Genomic DNA, 21300 nt, shown 5'->3' with positions numbered 1-21300 from the left:
GTGTAATTGAATGTCAAAATAAAATTCAATAGGATGTCACAAGTTTGTTTCACAAAGTTAGTGATCATGGAGTTGGCAATATATTAATTTGCAAAATAGATGCAAAATAGTGACTGTAGTTATCCCCATCTAAATATAGCTTTCATATGATACCTATTCATAAAGATACAATGAATGTCACCCTCTGAACATATTTCTAAAGGTGAGAGGAGAAAGAGGGAAATGGGCCAAGTGCAGGCAGATGGGACTGGTTTAGTTTGGGATTATGGATGGCTGGACCGAAGGGTCTGTTCCTGTGCTGCAGGACTATGACTCGATATACTATAGATGTAGAGTTCTGCAGATCAAGTGTACAGAAGCGTTTACTAATGTGAATGCTATAAAGGGTTATGAATTTTTGGAATTCTCTTTCCTAGAATGTTATTGATGCTCCACCATTATTTAAGACTGAGATTAACAGAATTGTGATGTCTCAGGGAATCAAGGGATAAGAGGATCAGGTAGGAAAATAGAACTGATGCCCAAATCAGCCATAAATAAACTAAATGGTGGAGCAGATCTAACAGACCATATGGTCAACCTTGTTCTCATTTTTTTTTATTTCTATATTCGAATCCAACCTGTTCAGAGATGTTATTACACATATCTCACAATTGGGATTCAAGCCCAGGTTGCCTGGCCCAGAGGTAGGGACACGACCACTGTGCTAGAAGAAGCCTCTGTTCTCACTTCTTCTGTCCATCATTAAGTTAACAATGTGTCTCTTTTTGTTTGCAAGAACCTCCGCATGAAATGACTTCAAGTTGACGAGCAGAAAAAAAAGTCACCTAAATGGAAGTTCATTTTTGTTGATTCCAAACTCTTGGGCCTGAGCAATGGAAAGTACAGCCACCAATTGTGGAGCAACAGAAGATTGTAGAAATCTCAGAGGACTGTAGGACAAGAAGCTGCTTCAAGGACAGGGAAAGAGAGATGAGAGAATGGAGGGACTTGAAAAATGCTGAAAAGTATGAAGCATTTAGGTAAATAAGAAAAAAAATGCTGAAGTGGTCATAACCAGAGAGAATACAGATTCTAGGTGGCAGGTTAAAAAAAAATTAAGGTAATATAAAAAAAAACTAAGGTAATAATTTTTATACTATGCACGATTAGGATTTTGAATGTGCTGCCCAGTAGTGTGGTGGAAACATTGCTCTTTATGGGGAGTTGGATAATTAAATGCAGGAGAAACCATTACAAGGATATGAGTGGCAAGAGCAGAATTAACTGGATTAAGCTTTGAAAGAGGTGGTGTAGTTGCTGTGGGCCAAATGGCCTCCATCACTACTGTACTAACCTATGATCCTATGAATGCAGAACCTATGTGCCAGGCATCATATAAAGTGAAAATAACATCATATTCAGGCCATTTCCTCAATGAAGCCACAGCCATGATGGATTAGTACCGCAACTACAATGAATCTCAGTTAGCATCACTTCCTGCGTATTGTCACATTCTAGGCTGGCAAATTGAAAGCGACAACAACAAGGTTCCACTGCATTAATTAGTGACTGAGTGCCTCTGCCTGTTCGTCAGTGGAAGTGCTGTAATGACACCTCCTGACCTAGAGGGTCACTATCTGCCAGTGTGGCATATCCATATTATGATAGAAGAACAGCTGTGCTCTTTATCATAAATATATATCATTTATTTTTTTAAATTCTTCATCAACTTGAGCTTTCAAGATATAAACTGAGTAAGATGCCATTAATGTCGCTGGGTACAATCAGAAAATTTGGAAAATTGTAACCTTCTGACATGTTATTGCATTATAAATAATTTTTTTCTCTAAAGTTGCATATAAGCTGCTAAAGCAGTTTATTTCTTTACAACTGAACCAAATCTTAAGCTAAGCAAAGTTTAATTCCTGGTTAAAATATATTTTAACCTACATCTTAAATATTCAATGGCTCAAACAGATTTTTAAAAATTTAATTCAGTCATAAACTGTACAGTTCCCATAATTTCCTGTGATAACTGAAAGGCAAATGGGTAAAATGAAAAGGGATTTTAAATATTCTGTCATTCTGGGATTTTATACATTGAATAGAGCATTGAATGTTAAAGTCATGATGCACGAACTTTTAACAAATCTGAAGAGTTAATTTTACAGAATCAGATTGCAGTGCAATTTCAGAAATGGCCTCTATTCTTTCGAATTGCTGATTTTGAGAATCATTGTGCCATTTAAACATTTTTCAGGGCTGCTTGAGTCAGCGAGGCTCGTGTAATTTCTCCCCCATGCTTTCGGTTGAATCTCATCAAGCCAGAATTCTCAAGTTATCATAATACACACTGATGAGGCCAGCTGAGTCATCAACAGCACCACTGTGAAGGTTTCAGCCTTGCTTTAAATCAGGCCCCTCTCTCTCAACTCACATGTTCGTTACTCACAGGCGAACTGCCATGTCTATCCTTTCCGCAAGATTAATCAACAGCAAGGGGGGGTACACCAACTACAAAACTTACCAGACGTCTGGCAAATTCTTTGTTTTCTGAAAGAAACCCATATCCTGGGTGGACCTATGACAGAAAAAGCAGAAGGCATATATAATATAATCTTTTAAGCTCCTAATTAATCTTAAGTCTATCACCATTTATCTTATTCAGTGCTTGAAACAAGGAAAGAAAATTTGAACACATTGTTTGCCTGACTATGTGTATTGGCTATGTGAACATTCATTGATTTCCCACAGAGTGAATCGCTTTAGGAAGAATTACTATGACAAATATTAAGAGGGAAATGCTAATTCAATGTTCAAGATTAATTAGAATTTTTAATAATAATAAATAAAAGTAAATTATGAAATGAACTCAAGTTACTCCCTGGTGTGAAAAGCTGAATTCTGCAGCCACCTGCAGGATCACTAACAGGCACTGCCAGATGCTACAGAGCCTTTGATTTCCAGTACCAATCAAGCTTCAATTTAACTCACGTCACATGGACTAAACAGGAAGAGGATAGTCAATCTTTTACAAGTTCTGCCATTTCCTGAGGAATATACAAGCATCAGCAATGGGCTTTAAGCACATTCAGACTCACAGCTTGGGCACCGGTCTTTTGAATGGTTTCCATGATGGCATCCAGGTTGAGGTAGCTTTTGTTGGTGGGGGCTGGTCCAACACAGGAAGCCTCATCTGCCATTTTAACATGAACCTGCAGGGACAAAGAGACAATTTTGCTAACAGGATATTTTCAAGTGAACATAATTAACTGACATTTTATATTCACATGCAGCTTTGGAAGAGGTGACTGCCACAAGGTTTGAAGCTTATTCTTTATCCACATTGTGGTTTGGTTTGTTTAACAATGAATACACTGCAAAACCAATAACATGATTTCAAAAAACAGCAAGTGACTTTTTAAAATGTACTGTTACACAAGAGACTGATTCTGGGCGATCAGTGCATCAATTGTTAAAATTAATTGCAATTAAATATGAATGAATGAGAGTGGGCATTTAATGCATCTGTAGCCATGAATGTTTGGAAATACTAATGACGATTATATGCAGCCCAGGCAGTTAATAAAATTGTACTGAATAACAAACACTCATGGCCATTTCTAAGCAGGCTCCCCAGGATGTTAGAGATAATTAGCGTGAATTCAATGCAGGGATGCTCCAAATGTCCCTGCACAGCATCAGGTCAGCAACATGCACAAATTAAGGCCAATGTCTAAAGAGTTCAATATCGCTGCACATGAACCGGAAAATCTAGGGAATTATTTATCCAGGCAGACGCGGACTCAAAAGTTTTACCCACATCCATATTCTATTTATAAAATTAAAAGAACACGGAACTATCTGATGTTTAAGATTCAAATAAAGTTTAGAACATTATTGAATATAATAGTTAGTCCATTGCATTCTAGTGCTCTGAGTCAGAATCACTGCTGCATGTACAATTTGGCTATACTCAAATGGGTGGCATAATTAATTTTAGAAGCAATATTCTGAAACAATTTTAAATTGTGACAAATGTAGTGCAATGTTACTTGCAGTAGTTTTGGACAATCATTCTATAGATGGTGAGGAAGGAGGGGAGTGATGGAGTCCCAGATTTTTGCTGTTTGCTATTCTAAGCATATCAAAAATAATGATTATTTTACTATATATTTTCGATAACTTCCTCAATTTGCTAGTACTGTCCTTCAGAATTGTCTCAACTGAAAATGTTTAACATCGAGGCTTAAGCACGTGGCACAGTGGTAGTGTCCCTATCCCTGGACACGGAGGCCCAGATTTAAGTTCCACCCACTTCAGAGGTGTGCAATAAAAGGCTGATTAAAAGAATAGATTAATTTTTTTTAAAGCAGTGATTTGTGGCCTAGCCAGACTGGTTATAAACAGGTCCAGACAGCAAACCGTGGAGCGCATCATCTCTGTCAACTGCCTGCTCCTCGTCCGTGGTTACTTTTGAGCCCAAGTGTCTTTGGAGGTGTAACGGTGTCTATCAATGCTCTTGATGCCTTTAGACAGAGATGGGCACCGCTGGGGATAGAGTGCCATATCTCCCCCGCCAACTCCATTTTTATTTTGTCACCCCATTCTACCCCGCCAGCAGCACCTCCTCACACCCATATCCCTCTAAATCCTTCTTATTCATGTATTCATCCAGATGCCTCTTAAATGGGGTATTATTTGTTTTAGATCAGCTCCTAAAAGAAAAAGGGTGCCACAAGTGGAAGGTTTTACCATCCCATAGCATAAACATCTTTCACATTGACTAGAAACAAACATTCACAAAAGTAACAGCTAAGTCATATCTTTAATTAGATAAAACTTGCATTTCTATAATGCCTTTCACAGTCTCAGGACAATCCAAATGCTTCTTAAAACAGTTTTGAAATGTAGTCACTGCTGAAAAGTAAAACGAAACATAGTAGCTATTCTGTGCATTGCATGGTTCCCCAACAAGGTGATGGCCACATGATATTTTCTTTTGAATGATAAAGAAGTGGAAAGTGTGCACAGTTCAATATCCAGTCTTGACTTATTATGAAATGTGGAGTTAGCTACAATCAGAGGAGGGAAATGGCATTTAGGAATGGGAGCTTTTCCAATTGGGAGGCGATTTCAGAACAGTTTCATTGCGTGATGAGTTACACATAGCACACTGGCAATTTCCTGGTATTATTTCACTGGCCTGCTGCATCTATTAGACAGGTCTCATTTGGGAATTCTGAAAAGCATCATTTAGATTCTTAAGCTCAGTTAAATGTGAGAGATAAATGGGGAATGCTCATGTGAGAAACCTAATGTGAAAGGCTCCCTCTCAAGAAAATAAATATCATAGAAAAGGATTCTGGCAAATCTGATTTAAAATCATGCTGTGGTTCTCTTGCACTCACCAAGCAGTGAGGTATTGATTCTACTGGATTTTTTAACCCATTGCTCCTAGACCAACAAAACTTAATTTTAAAATCCCCAACCTTGTGTTTACATTCCCCCTTAATTACCTCTTTCTATCTTGTTAGCATCCTCTGGCCGTACAAACATCCAAAAATCCTGCATTCTTTCAATTCTAACTTCTTGATATCCATCAGTCGCTTTAATCACTAAACTATTCGTGCATATGCCTTCAGCCACCCAGGCCCAAGTTCTGAAATTCCCTTTGTAAACCTCCCTGATTCTCCATTTCACCTCCCTCCTTTAAGACACTCCTTAAAACCCACCTTATTGATCAAGTTTGGGCTATATGCCTGATCATCTCTTTCAGCAGCTCAATGACAAATATTTCTTCATAATGTTTCTGTAAAATGTCTCAGGAACTTTTATCACATTAAAACTGCTGTCAGAGATGTAGGTTGCTGTTACAGAAGAGAATTCCTAACAAAGTTAGGTGCAGTTTACTTCATTTTCTAGTGGGGGTAAAAAGCATTGCCTGGTGTAGCGCTGGGGGTTTGCCAACTCGAAGTGAAGGTATCCCTGTAGGTTTCATCACATGACATTTTGCCTCCAACTGCCCATTCTCACCATGGATCACCCAAGTCCTGCCTTCCCAAAACCAATCCTCATCTCAATAAATGGCTCTTTACTGTCATTGAAACATCATTTCACATGTCCATCCCCAAACTGCTAATAGTGACAAAGAAAAATGTACTGTTTTTTTCACACACATAAATGGACCTCAGTTTATAACACTGGCTTGGATCTTACTGTTAGCACTGAGCAAAGGAATCCACTGTTGACTGCATGCAAAAGAGTGATATTAGCCTGGTCCTGGGCAGCAGCACATGTCCAAGGGTGAAGCCAGTGTAGAGGCTGGTTGGCACAGAATATTGCTAGCAAAGCCTTGTTCCCTTTACTTGTGCTCCTTGACATCTGTGTTCAGCTCAATGTCAGCTTGATGCTTCTTGATTATTTACAGTTACTTTAATTGCGAGCAGCAATATAACCACATTCAGTTTTCCTTACAATTATTCCACCAACCACCATCATAACCAATAATCCCTTCTCCTCCCATAAAGTACTATATCCAGTATGAGTGGGACTAGGAGCTGGGGTAAGAACAAAGCCCTAGATGTAGGGTAAGGAAAGGACTACAGTGAGGGAGTGGTACTGTGGATGTAGTAGTGTTAGTGCAAAGAAAGTGAAGCCAGAGCAGCAGGAGTGTTTTCACTCTATTGTTGGTTTCAATGAGCGCACTCAGAAAAGATTCTGCAGCTGCCAGGAACCGCTCCGAAAAAAACAGTAATGAGGTCATGTGCCTTCCAGACAGTGAGCCCAGGTTCCCTAATGACAGGTCTCAGAGCAAACTTTAGCGTGGGCCATTCCTCCACAACGCATTTCATCATGAAGGATATTGCTGAAAAATGCAATGCAGTTGCAGCCACCAAAAGCAGTCAATATGGGACCGTAAGTTCTGGGCCATAATATAGTGGTCACCTCTGCTGCCACAGCCACTGCCACTGCCGCTGCCATCCCCCCACCCCTTCCCAATCTGGCGTACATGGGCAATAGCTGAGACAAGGACCAGAGTTGGCCACTGTACAGACCAGGCCTTTTTATGCTTCTGTATTTTTGATTGTGGACTGAAATTGGGGAAAGTGTGCTTTTTAAAGGTATGGACTGTCAAAGAGATGACTGCATATTTTTAAAGCATGTTAGCTCACACTACTTGTAATGCTGTTTATAAAGTTGCTTGGCTAAGCATTGGTGATAGAACTGCAGACAGGCTTGAGTCAAGGGGTGTGTACAAAGGAAGATACAGCTGGCAACAGGTAACTGACTGATATGTGGAATGGTAACCACCCGTAAATGGCGAAAGCCTTCTGCCAGCCAACAACCTTGTGATCAGCTCCCATGCTGCTGTAAGCAGGGGTTTTTAATCAATAAGTCAGAGATTTTATCAGTTGTGAATAAGTCGCTCTGAAAGCCTTCTGCAAGTAAGTCAATGTACCTGACAAGCAGCAAAGCTTGACAAGCAATAAGGATCATCTCAGCAAATCCTGTGGACTGGGACCATTGAACTGCTTTCCCAGTTTTTCACTCCACCTGTAACATTCATTCTCTTTCTGTTTTTGTGTTTGTCAGCAAGCATGTGTAAAGGGGGAGTTTGTAAGTAGGTTAGAGTTTTAACTAATAGAGTTAAACTAGTTGACGGTTCATCATTGTTTACCTATAACCAGAATCTATTAAGAGTCATAGAGATGTACAGCACGGAAACAGACCCTTCGGTCCAACCTGTCCATGCCGACCAGATATCCCAAATCTATCTGGTCCTACCTGCCAGCACCTGGCACATCTCCCTCCAAACCCTTCCTATTCATATACCCATCCAGATGCCTTTTAAATGTTGCAATTGTACCAGCCTCCACCACTTGCTCTGGCAACTCATTCCATACACGTACCACCCTCTGTGTGAAAAAGTTGCCCCTTAGGTCTCTTTTATATCTTTCCCCTCTCACCCTAAACCTATGCCCTCTATTTCTGGACTCCCTGATCCCAGGGAAAAGACTTTGTCTATTTAACCTATCCATGCCCCTCATGATTTTATAAACCTCTATAAGGTCACCCCTCAACCTCCAACGCTCCAGGGAAAACAACCCCAACCTATTCAACCTCTCCCTATAGCTCAATTCCTTCAACCCTGGCAACATCCTTGTAAATCCTTTTTGAACTCTTTCAAGTTTCACAACATCTTTCCAATAGGAAACAGACCATAAATGCATGCAATATTCCAACAGTGGCCTAACCAATGTCCTGTACAGCCGCAACATGACCTCCCAACTCCTGTACTTAATACTCTGACCAATAATGGAAAGCATACCAAAAGCCTTCTTCACTATCCTATCTACCTGCGACTCTACTTCCAAGGAGCTATGAACCTGCACTCCAAGGTCTCTTTGTTTAGTAACACTCCCTAGGACCTTACCATTAAGCGTATAAGACCTGCTAAGATTCACTTTCCCAAAATGCAGCACTTCACATTTATCTAAATTAAACTCCATCTGCCACTTCTCAGTCCATTGGCCCATTTGATCAAGATCCCATTGTAATCTGAGGTAACCCTCTTCGCTGTCCACTACACCTCCAATTTTGGCGTCATCTGCAAACTTACTAATTATACCTCTTATGCTCACATCCAAATCATTTAAATAAATTATGAAAAGTAGTGGACCCAGCACCAATTCTTGTACAAATAATAATTCTTTTTAAGTACAAAATTTGGTCCATACTTTCTGTCAACCTTTAAGTTTTTTGATGAATCTGAGAATAGCTGAGCTCCATTTCCAGCAGGCTACTCCAGTCTCACAGAACACCACTGAAGTTCTATTACCCTGCTGAAACTTTCCACCAAGACTCAAACAGTGTCATGGGCTTCAGAAAGAAAGATGTAGTGGAGCATGGTACAATTACAACATTTGAAAGGCATCTGGATGGGTATGTGAAAAGGAAGGATTTCGATGGACATGGGACAAATTCCAGCAAATGAGACTAGATGAATTTAGGATAGCTGGACAGCATGAACAAGTTGGACTGAAGCATCTGTTTCCATGCTATACATCTCTGCAGCACCTTTCAAATCCTCAAGCAGTCCAAAGGTGAATCAAATCTCATGAAGTACATCAAAGCATAGCTAATATTTAGAGTACAGAAACACCAATTTAGATTAGATTCCCTAGAGTGTGAAACAACAAGTCCACACCGACCCATGTCCCTCGGACTAATCCACCTAACACTATGGACAATTTAGCATGGCCAATTCATCTGACCTACACATCTCTGGATTGTGGGAGGAAACCGGAGCACCCAGAGGAAACCCACGCTGAAACGGTGAGAATGTGTAAACTCCACACAAACAGTCACCCAAGGGTGGAATCGAACCTGGGACCCTGGAGCTGTGAGGCAGCAGTGCTAACCCTTAAAATTTACCTATAGCAACATCAGCAGTCAGGTAATCTGTGTTAGTGATGTTCATTGAATGATAAGTACTGGGCCACAAGTCATATCAGAGAACACCTCTGTTCTTCTTCAAATAGTATAATGAATCTACTAAATCCACCTGAGACAGCAGACTTGGCCTCAAGTAAAGTCTCATTCAAACACTCCCTCAGCCAAAAGGTTGTGCTCAAATCTCCATGTGCGAGCGTGGAACATGCAATCTTCCAACACAGAGGTTGGAATGCTACCCACAGAACCCACACTTTCCTCATTCCTGAAGAAGGACTGATGCCCAAAACGTCGATTCTCCTGTTCCTTGGATGCTGCCTGACCTGCTGCACTTTTCCAGCTACACATTTTCAGCTCTGATCTCCAGCATCTGCAGTCCTCACTTTCTCCTCCACAGAACCACAGCTGATACCAAAAATGTGAAGTGAAAACCACATAATTATGTAACTTCAAATTACTCTCAATTCAATTTGGCACTAAGTTTGAGCAACAGCAAAAAATTAGTTAGCAGCTAAGCCACGTGGAGTCAGCATGGTGGAGCAGCACACTGATAGTATCAAGGTGTAACGAAACAGCAGTGGGAGACTGAACCTCTCACCGTGGTACTGGATTCCCAGTACTGGATGCATTGAAGTGAAAAAGCCTCAAGCAAAGGTCAGACTGAAATTAATTAACAACTACACCCACCCTGCTTCTGTGTATTCCTAGTAACCAGGTAGGAGATGAAGGTCTGGAAGCAGATCACCCACAGGACAAAAACTTAATCACAAGCAAAAGTATTTCTAGGTTGCGTCACTCAGGAATCCTGGAAAAAAGATTTGCATTTATATAGTGCTGTTCACAATCTCAGGACTTTTAAACTAATATACATAAAACAGGCCTTTCACATCTGCCTACTATGTGGAACCATCTGACTGTGATAGTTTCGAGTTCAGTTTGGATTCAACTCAAGTTAGCTTTTGTTTTTTTCTTATTGCCATTTGTGAGATCCTGCTCTGTGCAAATTGGCAGTCACATTTCCAATATTACAAATGTAGCTACACTTCAGAAACACGACATTGGCTGTAATGAAATGAAACGTAACAATTCAAAATACAGACTCCAAGCAACATGTGCTCCACCCTTCATTCTAATTTGGCGTAACTCAATAAAGTGCTCAGTACAGTAAACACTTTATGAATTTGCAATGGGGCACACAGACAGAATGCCAACTGCTTCAGCAATATTTCTGATAAAACTCTTTATTGCAAAGAATTTATTTTTGCCTTGCTTCTTTTAAAAAAATAAAGTTGCATATGGGTCATGTGAGATCTTCATTGTTGAAATGGCGATTATTTGTTAATTTCTCCGTTGATCAATGGTGGAGTGACTTATTTAAATTACTGCAATTAGATTTTCAGCACATGCTTTGCATTGTACAACAATTTCTCCACTCATTGCAGTCTTTGATGAAGCAATCCTGCTTTAATCTGAAATCTCTGCTGTAATTTTGGTTTGTTCTACTGCATAGAGACACTTTGAATAGGCATTGTCTGTCATGAACTAGATTCCAGCTGCCATAATCTGGGCTGTTCACATGGAACCAGATTCTCACCAGTGAAAAGTCAGCATTTTGATGTGCGACATGCCCATCGCCATCTCACTAGCTGACAAAATGGTGTCATTATTGACTCAGTTTAAAAGAAAGGCAAGTCCAAACTTTGAGGTAAAAGTTTTCACTGTGCAAAATAACTCAATAACCAAAAGCTCTTTCCCAGTTTCAAAGAAATCTCCTGTGATTCAGTGTTGGGTACCTTGCTGTTTGTAATGATCCAAGCACAAAAGTAGGAGGTACAATCAATAGGTTCACAGACAACATGAAAATCAGTGATTTGGTAAATAGTGAGGAGGAAAGCCTTAGACTACAGGATGATATAGATGAGCTGGTCAAATGGGAAGAACAGTGGCAAAGGAATTGAATCCTGAAAATTGTGAGAAGATGCATTTTAGAAGGAAAAACAAAACATGGGAACACACAATGAATAGCAGGACCCCAAGAAGTACAGAGGATTAAAGGGACTCTGGTATGCATTTCCATACATCCTTGAAGACAGGTAGAAAAGGTGGTTAAGAAGGCATACTTGCTTTCATTAGTTAAAAATCACACAACACCAGGTTAGAGTCCAACAGGTTTAATTGGAAGCACACTAGCTTTCGGAGCGACACTTGCTTCCAATTAAACCTGTTGGACTATAACCTGGTGTTGTGTGATTTTTAACTTTGTACACCCCAGTCCAACACCAGCATCTCCAAATCATTGCTATCATTAGTACAGGCTCTGTATACAAAAGCTAGAAGATTATAATGGAGTTGTCTTTAACATTAGTTATGATGTCACAGTGGGAGTACAAGTGGAGTCTGGTCGCCACACTACAGTAAGGATGTATTGCACTGGAGAAGATGCAGAGGAAATTCACCAGAAGAGTGGCCTGGGCTGGAGCACTTCAGCTGTGAGGAGATAGTAGATAGCCTGGGGTTGTTTTCTTTAGACCACAGAAGATTTAGAGAGATCTTGATTAGCATGCACAAAATTGTAAGGGGCACGGGTGCAGTCAACAGGATTTTCTTTTCCCGTAGTAAAGGGATCAATAACCAGAGAACGCATATTTAAAGTAAAGGACAGGGGATTTGACTGAAAGACACCATGTTCGCCCATTTGTTTTCAACCTGGCAAATCATACCAATATACTAAATGTGAGCAAATGTCGATGATTCAGCCCTTCAAGCCAGCTCCACCATTCAATAAAATCATGTCTTAAGCACTTACGTTCTGAACTCCACATTTCCATTTACTATCAATAATCTATGATTCTCCTGCACACCAAGAATCTATCTACTTCCACCTTAAAAATATTCAATGGGATGGGCGGCGGGGGGTGTGCAGGTGGACCTCTCAGATCTGAAGAGATACAAAATAGGTGCCCTGCTATCATATGTGGGTGAATGGGTACGTAAGAACTTGAGGTAAATATGGCTTAATGTTGAGGCCTCGCAGGCGAGATGTCCCCTCACCAACTTAATGTTTATGGACAAGATGAGATCTGTGAGAGCCCAATTATCATAAATATGGTGAAAGCATGGAGGATAATGTGGCAGGGTGAGGGAAATTTGCTTAAGACTTCGCCATTCACCCCATTAGTGGGAGCCCCAGGATTTAGACCAATGGACTCCGGCTTTAGAGCATGGTAAGGAATCTCCTGTTTGGTAGACTTATTTGAGGGAGAGGTTTTCGATGTTTTGCAACCAACCAATTAAGTCAGAAATGCAGGATTCTTAATAGGGACCTTTTCCGATATTTCCAGGTTAAGGATTATATACAGAAGACGACCACACTCTTGGCTCAACCTTACAAGTTGGATATAGAAAGAAGCATGCTCCAATGTGGGGGCACTCCTTCGGTTAATACCACATATCATCTGCAGAGAGGGAAAACCTTGGGGGACTATGGAGAGGCTCCATGGGATCTGGAATCAGGAGTTAGGGGAAGAAATCTCATCAGAAACATGGGAGGATATATGGGGGAATGTAAAGAAAATTTCAATATGCAATAAAGCACAAGGTATGCAAATGAAGATCCTTCACAGGGCCCAAATGGCAAGCTATGCAAATGAAGATCCTTCACAGGGCCCAAATGGCGCCAGAGAGGTTAGCAAGGTTTAAGAAAGGATCTTCTCCGAAATGTCCCACATGTAAAATTAGCATAGACACCATTACACATTGCTTTTGGTCCTGCTACAAGATTCGCGCATACTAGGGTGCCATAGTGAATGACCTGGAGAAGATCCTGGGAATTGAAGTTAAGGAGGATCCGGTATCCCTTCATTTGGGACTACTGAATCTGCCCTCTCTGTGTGAGCACGGGAAGAGGTTATTTAACATTCTTACACACTGTGCGAGGAAGAACATTCTAATGTACTGGATATTAGATAAACCTCCAGGTCTTGCAGGGTGGCGCAGACCTGTGATGGAGCATGTCCCCCGAGATTATCTGACAAATATGGTGCGCCATGGAACAGAGCAATTTTATAAGAAATAGCGGCCCTTTCTAAATCACATAGACTTCGACCTTTCGGTGGTACTGATTAGGGCCTTTACATAGCCCCAAGGCCCGTATATGGTGGTCCGGGACCCCAGGAGGAGGAGGCCTAGTAAATACAGGTATAATAACTGCTGCTCCTGTGCTGCAGTGGAAGTGCGGCGAGTGGAGTAATGTAATGTAGTGTATGTAATGTAATTTAATTTTATTGGAGTGTAATTTAATTTAAAACTATTTCATTTAAGTTGAGTTATTTCAATTTTGATTAAGTTAAATAAATATGAGACGATTGCAACTTGAAGAGTAGTAGGCAGCTTATTGTTAACATTACTGAAATATAATAATGTGATTTTATTCCTATTTTTCAGTATTTTTGTGCTTTTATAACTTTTTTTTGGAAAAGAGTAAAAATTTTTCAGTAAGTATATATAAGAAATATTCAATGGCCGACCACTTCTGTGGCAGAGTTCCAAAGTTGCACAAGTCCCTGAGGGAAAAAAAAATCGCCTCATCTTTGTTCTAAAATGGCAAGCACATTATCCAAAATATTCAGGACCTAATAAACTTCAAACGAATCCCCTCGTGCTGCAGTGGAAGCTAGCAAGTCAACCTGTCCAATATTTCCTCAGAAAACAGTCTACTGATCAGAGCTATCAATCTAATACACTTCCTCTGTACTGCTCCAACTTTGTTACATCTTTAAATAAGAAGGCCAAAGCTGCACACAGTATTTGAGAGGTGGATATGTGTAACAAAAATATAATATCCTTACTTTTATGCTCAATTCCTCATGTAATGAATAATCAGTGATTCAAGTAAGGAGCAGGACAAAGTGGGTAAAGTTGAAAGAATAACATTTCGCACTTACCAGGTAATAAAACTAACTCAAATTCTGATCATTAACATGGTGCCACATGACAAGTGGACACTTGTACAAGGTAATGGTTATAGACGAGTTAATGCTGAAGTGAAATTAACACCAACAAACTCGATAATATCACACAGCCTTTGAATGGAGAATAAGTTTGTCTTGCACAAGGTGCCAATAGAGACAGATTTACCACTCCTGGCTTCTGACAGTTATAATTTTTCCTAGTTAATCTTAATTGTACTGATTGCTATTATGTAATAAACATACCTTGTTATGTAAGATAAGTGCCCCGTCTGTTATAATTCTATAGTGGTCTTTCTTCTACCACTGATAATAAAGGTCCTTAGGACTCTCCAGACAAAGGATTAGTGGCACCCAACTACCCTAACTACAAGCTATCAGAGTTGGTAACCATAAGATACAATATGGTCAATACTTAATTTGCATCTGCTATTCCAACCTATACGAAGTACAAAATATCCTCATTGTCTGGCCTTCCCAGATCTGGTCATCTACAACTTTCTCCTGCTGTGGATCATCCAATAAGCAAACATGACAGTCATGTCATGTAGTGAGGGAGAACACATACCTTTCCTAACTGCCTGACTACAAGACATACTGAAAGTTCTCACATAATAGACACCCGTTAAACATTGGGGTCTCTTAAAAACAGAACTTTCCTAGTATTCACTGTGTAGTAAAAGATTTCATTCAACATCTATTAAAGTGATAATTAACTTTTAAAAATTCTAGCAAATGAAAACAATGGAAAGAATTACAAAAAAAAGGTTACGATGATCATTGAACTAGCATCAAAAACCACCTACTATCAATGTATTGTTTCAGAAAGTAAGATGATTTTGTTCTTATCAGGAATGGTAAACTAACCCTCAGATGAACGTGGGCAAGAGGACAACGATTACCCAGCACCATAACTGGCTTTCTCATGGTTACTGGCCAAAACTGACAAGACTAAGCTACTGCCCCAGAAATATAACAATAACGGCTCTGCAAGAGGGTTGAGTCATTTGCCATCCACAGTTAGTGCACTAAGCCTGAGAATGATCTGGTCAAGTACCAAAAGAATCTGAAAGGGCAGAAGGCGGCAAGGGAAGCTCATAGGGGCTGAGCCAATTCCATGCAATGGGGCCATGAGAATTAGGGAAGCCAAGTCTACACTGAGGAACCACGCCAGGGCATGGGAGGGTTCTTTTTGAGCAGTTCACATCAAGCAGACCTTGTAAGCAGCAGTTCTCAACGCTGGTCTTCAGATAGCATTCTTCATCGAGCAGTCTTCAGCAGGCAGATGGAAGACAGACCAGAAGAAGAGGAGGATGACCGAAGGAAGAGTTCCCAAACACCTCAGCTAAAGAGCAGGATGCTGCCCCCATCACATTAACGAGGCCAACACATTCCATACTAACAACCTAGTTGCCCTCTGTTATCAGTGTAACATTGGCAATTGTCATAGTTGTATATTTTCTTTCTCTGATTAATAAATTCATCATATCTAAGCTGCTGCTTCTGAACAAACTCAAAAAAATTGCCATCAAATTGATTACTGCCTATATTAGGTAACCTTAATCATGAACCCCTAAAATTGACAACACCTAATCCTAGGATGACTGTCTATGTGGAGTTTGCGCATTCTCCCCGTGTCTGCCTGGGTTTCCTCTGGGTGCTCCGGTTTCCTCCCACAGTCCAAAGATGTGCTGGGTCAGGTGATTAGGCCATACTAAATTGCCCATAGCGATAGGTGCATTAGTCAGAGGGAAATGGGGCTGGGTTGGTTACTCTTCAGAGGGCCGGTGTGGACTTGTTGGGCCGAAGTGTAACCTAATCTAATCTAATCTAACACCTTAAAAAGCAAAGATCCAGGAAAGAGCAATTCTATAGGCACAAAACACTACAGCAAAAGGTCCTTGTTGTAATGTCACATCGAGAAGATAACCAGAGAGGCAGTGACTGTGTTAAAAGATGTTAACGGTTGAAACGGTGGATAAACATCAGATCATCATTATAGAACTTTAGTTATTTCTTTCACGCATTCAGGATGGAAGGCAGGAAAAGATATTAAATAGTTCCTTTATGAAAGAATTCACAAGTTATGAGTAATCATAATCCAAAATAGAGTGAATAACTTGCTTATAAATGCCTGACATTGACAAGCTTCAAAAGCTCAAAACAAATGAATCTCCTGGGATAGAATTTATTTAGTCCAGAGTAACAAGGGACAAGGGATATAATGAGTATCACAATGACAGTCATTACCAAAGAGCTGAATACTGGAGAAACTCCAATTGATTAGTAACTCTGTGCCTATCCTCCAAAAAGCATGGTAAACAGGCAATTACAGCATAAGCTGGAAGAACAGTATTTCATTTTCCACTTGGGGACCCTACAGCCTTCAGGACTCAATATTGAGTTCAATCATTTTAGCGCCTGAACACCTTCAGGTTCAAGACAGGATCTGCTTTTAGCACAGCTAAGCCATTTCACCCACGTATGGTCACCATTATCAGCTTTTAATTACCCCTGGCATTTTATCATCCATTCCTTCGTCTACCTAACTGTCGTTCTGTCTCTCTGGGCTCCATTCCCACAACCTGTCATTAGCATATGTACAACCTTTTTCTCGTTTCTCCAGCAATTTTGGTTTTTATTTCAAATTTCCAGCATCCACAGCTCTTTGTTTTATTGTAACCACGGTTCTAATTGTGTTAGATTAATAAAAATTGGTTGAATAAAAATTGGAATTTGTCATGAGTGAAATTGGATTATGGGCATAATACCTTCAAACAATAACCTGCATGGATTCAGAAGGGAAAATCCTACATGATCAACCTTCTTCAGTTTGATGCCAAAATTATTTGACAAAATTCTACACAAAACAATTAATTACACTTAAACTGGTGGAAAATCAATCTAAAATTTGGGATATGATTTGGCCAACAGATAAAAAAAACATCAAACTCACGTTTAAGAAATTATATAGACTTCACGTATGACATGAAAATAGTTAGTGTTCTAAAATTCACCAAGAGAAGGAATCTGATGACAATTTAGGCAATAACAAATTACACATCAATTGATTTATAAAGGAAATTAAGTTTCCAACTAAATATTAAAAATAGACACAACAGCAAATGCAAAATATAATTCTTCCAACTTTTTTTATTCAGTAAGAGCCTAAGCTGTTTCGTATAATAGTTGGTGTAGATATTTCGAACTACCTTGTTCAGAGATATTTTTACATACCTCTCGAGCAGACGGGGCTTCAACCAGGGCCTCTTGGTAGATCTTTTACAAAAAATATCTTACACACTACTGGAGCAGGCAGAACTTGAAGGCAGAACTTTGGCCGAAAGGTAGGGCCAATACCACTGTGCCACAAAGGTTATGTTGGGACAGTGTCCCTTTAAGAGGTGAGTCATGTGAGTACTGGTGAGTCTTCAGCTAGGTTGCACATCCACCAATATCATTTATTGTATCCGTTGCTCCCGATGCAGTCTCCTCTACATTGGGGAGACTGGGCGCCTCCTAGCAGAGCGCTTTAGGGAACATCTCCGAGACACCCGCACCAATCAACCAAACCGCCCCGTGGCCCAACATTTCAACTCCCCCTCCCACTCTGCCGAGGACATGGAGGTCCTGGGCCTCCTTCACCGCCGCTCCCTCACCACCAGATGCCTGGAGGAAGAACGCCTCATCTTCCGCCTCGGAACACTTCAACCCCAGGGCATCAATGTGGACTTCAACAGTTTCCTCATTTCCCCTTCCCCCACCTCACCCTAGTTCTAAACTTTCAGCTCAGTAACTGTCACTGTGACTTGCACGGACTTGTCCGACCTGCCTATCTTCTTTTCCACCTATCCACTCCACCCTCTCCTCCTTGACCTATCACCTTCATCTCCTCCCCCACTCACCCATTGTACTCTATGCTACTCTCTCCCACCCCCACCCTCCTCCAGCTTATCTCTCCACGCTTCAGGCTCACTGCCTTTATTCCTGATGAAGGGCTTTTGCCCGAAACGTTGATTTCGCTGCTCGTTGGAAGCTGCCTGAACTGCTGTGCTCTTCCAGCACCACTAATCCAGTATTTGGTTTTCAGCATCTGCAGTCATTGTTTTTACCTAGGTTGCAGACTTGTCCATGTTTGTTTTTGAGTTTTTACAGGGGCACAGTTTCAGAATAAAAACCTCCCTGAGGACGTAGCAAACAATAAATTCATATGTTCTTCGTTTGACTGGAGCCTAGTAACTACCCAGCATAGAATAATTGGAGAAAGTGAGAAGTTTAAAAAAGGAATTTACTTTTCCCCCTTTATAAGAGAGCCCTCTTGGCACACTCATACGATATAAAACCCAGGCAGTCGCAGCAACATGCAAATTCAGTTACATTGTCCAGGCTGCAATGCCCTTAAGTGAAGGGTAATGTAGCAGTGGGCTGAAGATTCTCTAGTTCTCCCAATGAGAAAGTGACAGTAGTACAGTTGCACCAGGGCTATCCAGGGGTGGAAAGAATGAAAGTGCTTGACTTTCGTGGCCACGTTTGGGTGCTCAGATTTTAAAAAAAGCCAGCTTCTATCAGGTTGGTGCTCACTGGCATTTGTTATCTTTGAAAGGAAGTTACTAACCACATTCGGCCTGTTGTTACCTGAAGAAACACACAATTCTCGAGAAGAATCAATTAGCCCAGATGTTCAGAAGGAAGACAGATTCCAAGAGGCTCCCTTATCATCAGGACGAAATACTTGTCCAAAGCTACATCACGACTACCACAACATCAATGGGTATGTGCCATGGTCCCAGCCAGCAGGTCACATATTCTACATGGTCTAGGCCCAGGATGAAATCATGTGACAAAGGTATGCTTACCAGCTGCTCGCAGCACCCCTATCATCACCACAGGGCCTCAATAAGCCCCCAGTTCATTCCTCTAGGCAGATCTCCAAAGTAACCCACTGTAGCCAGTGAGGATGCCTCCCCTGTGGGAATGTCCATACATTCGCTAGGGACAAGCCTGATTTCCCCAAGGTTCCCAGAGTCCCTAAGGTGAATCTTGCTACAGAAGAAAGAAGACAACTGGTGTGAGACAGGCACCTGCTGAATAGATTCTCTTACTAAATGTTGGCTCCTGTTTGTTGTATGTAATGTACATTGTATGTTGCCCATATCATGCACAGGTAAATAGTTCTGTTACTTGGACATATATATTGTGTTTGGAATTATGTAAATACTGGGGTTTGTTTGTTTAAGGAAAAGTTTGAAAGTAAAGGAGGAGGGGTCTTACGTATTATAGTTGGTGTATGTTGTGTTGGGACAATGTCCCTTTAAGCGGTGGCCACTGGTGAATCAAACAGTGAGTCATCAGCCACTTTGCGAGCTTATTCAAATTTGTTTTTGATCTTTAACTGTACACAGCTTCACAATAAAATATGTCTGTTGGGATGCAGCAAGCAACAAGTTCATACATTCTTAGTTCTGACTGGCACCAAGTAACAATGCCCTTAAGGAAAAAACTTGTCATTGTGGGTCTACCTACAGCACATGGCCTCCAGCCAGGAATGCCCACGTTCCATAAGTGAACAGAAAAAAAGGACATCAATTTCTTGTGTCATGTAAACTTTCCAACTTATACACAAATGCACAAAACAATCGGATACTACTGCCATACCACACATGCATAGCATGACGCACCCAGAGACTGGTAATGACCATGGAACCTGGAGGAGACTAAGTAAACTGGATGGAAGTATGGACAGTTGAGCAAGGGACTGAAATGTTGCTGCCATCCATGGCATACAATTCACAAAAGTCACTGCTAATATGAGGAGAGAGAGAGAGAGAGAGAGAGAGAGAGAGAGAGAGTGAGAGAAAGAGAGAGAGACAGACAGACAGACAGACAAATAGAGGGGTAATGGAGGGGAGGGGAAAGGAATGGAAAAAATTTCTTACTTTCTAAGCACTAATGCACTTCAGTCAATAACAGTGAAGAACAAAGCTGCTCATGATTATAATCTACAGAAAGAATATTCTCTAGAACTAACATATCTCTAGTTTGAAATCAACATGTTTTATGACTGACAAACAATTCAACTATCAGTTTCCTAAATCAATACAAATGAAAATCTAGCAGCCACCATAAAGTATTTGTCCATTAACATACTATAATACGAGTCTACAGATCTCAGTCTGTAGGATCAAGAAAATAAATTGTATGGGACACCCTCCAGCTCAATAAAACCTAGTTGATATAATCTGTACATGATGCACCCTCCAAAAACTATTACTACATTGATGTGGTGACCTGGATCCCACTACTTAGGTCAAAAAGCAATGTTGCTGTGTGGTCCACACCATGCTAACCCTACTATCTCACCAAATTCCCACGCAGCCCACATTTGCTGGAGCCACAAATCCTACTCGTGTATAATCATATCCCGCACAGAGAAATCAAAATGCTCAACAACCAGATGGGTTCCGGTGATCCCAGCCTGTCCCCATCACAAACATTTTAATCCACTACATTTGGGACCACGAAGAGGGACAGGGAGTACACAAATATGAGTCTATCCCAGAAGAAGAAAATATGAGGTTAACCACGCAAACTGGAAATGTAGTATCCTGGGCAATAGGATTTAGGTTCATATTAACTAAATCATCAAGCAATAACTCCACTCTACCAATCTAGAAAGGTACTGAATGAAGGTATGGCACCCACTCAACGGACAAGAAGTAAAGTTTGAGGGTGACTTACACCGGAGTTTGTTCACTGAATCTCAACAATGATGCAAGAACAAATCTATGGCAGGAATGGGAGCAAATCAGCTGTCAGCCCTAGTGACCAGAGAATAGTGCCAGGAATTATATGACTCATTGTCACTAAGTGTTCCACTTGAACTAAAGAGATTTGT

The 21300-nt window shown here is 40.7% G+C and overlaps 1 protein-coding gene across 1 annotated transcript in view; it reads right to left on the bottom strand.

Moving 5' to 3' along the window:
- pcca (propionyl-CoA carboxylase subunit alpha) overlaps window positions 1-21300 on the bottom strand; it is a 372170-nt gene that overhangs the window by 267283 nt on the left and 83587 nt on the right. Inside the window, exons 5-6 of the mRNA XM_072578057.1 lie at window positions 3084-3197; window positions 2510-2563 (exon numbers count right to left, since the gene is read on the bottom strand). Of these exons, the coding sequence (XP_072434158.1) occupies window positions 2510-2563; window positions 3084-3197 (168 nt within the window). The remainder of the gene's footprint in view (window positions 1-2509; window positions 2564-3083; window positions 3198-21300) is intronic.

The sequence above is a fragment of the Chiloscyllium punctatum genome, chromosome 9, assembly GCF_047496795.1.
Source record: "Chiloscyllium punctatum isolate Juve2018m chromosome 9, sChiPun1.3, whole genome shotgun sequence".
NCBI classification, from domain to species: domain Eukaryota; kingdom Metazoa; phylum Chordata; class Chondrichthyes; order Orectolobiformes; family Hemiscylliidae; genus Chiloscyllium; species Chiloscyllium punctatum.
The sequence above is the reverse complement of the archived record's forward strand: the minus strand, read 5'-3'. Positions and strand labels throughout refer to the sequence as shown.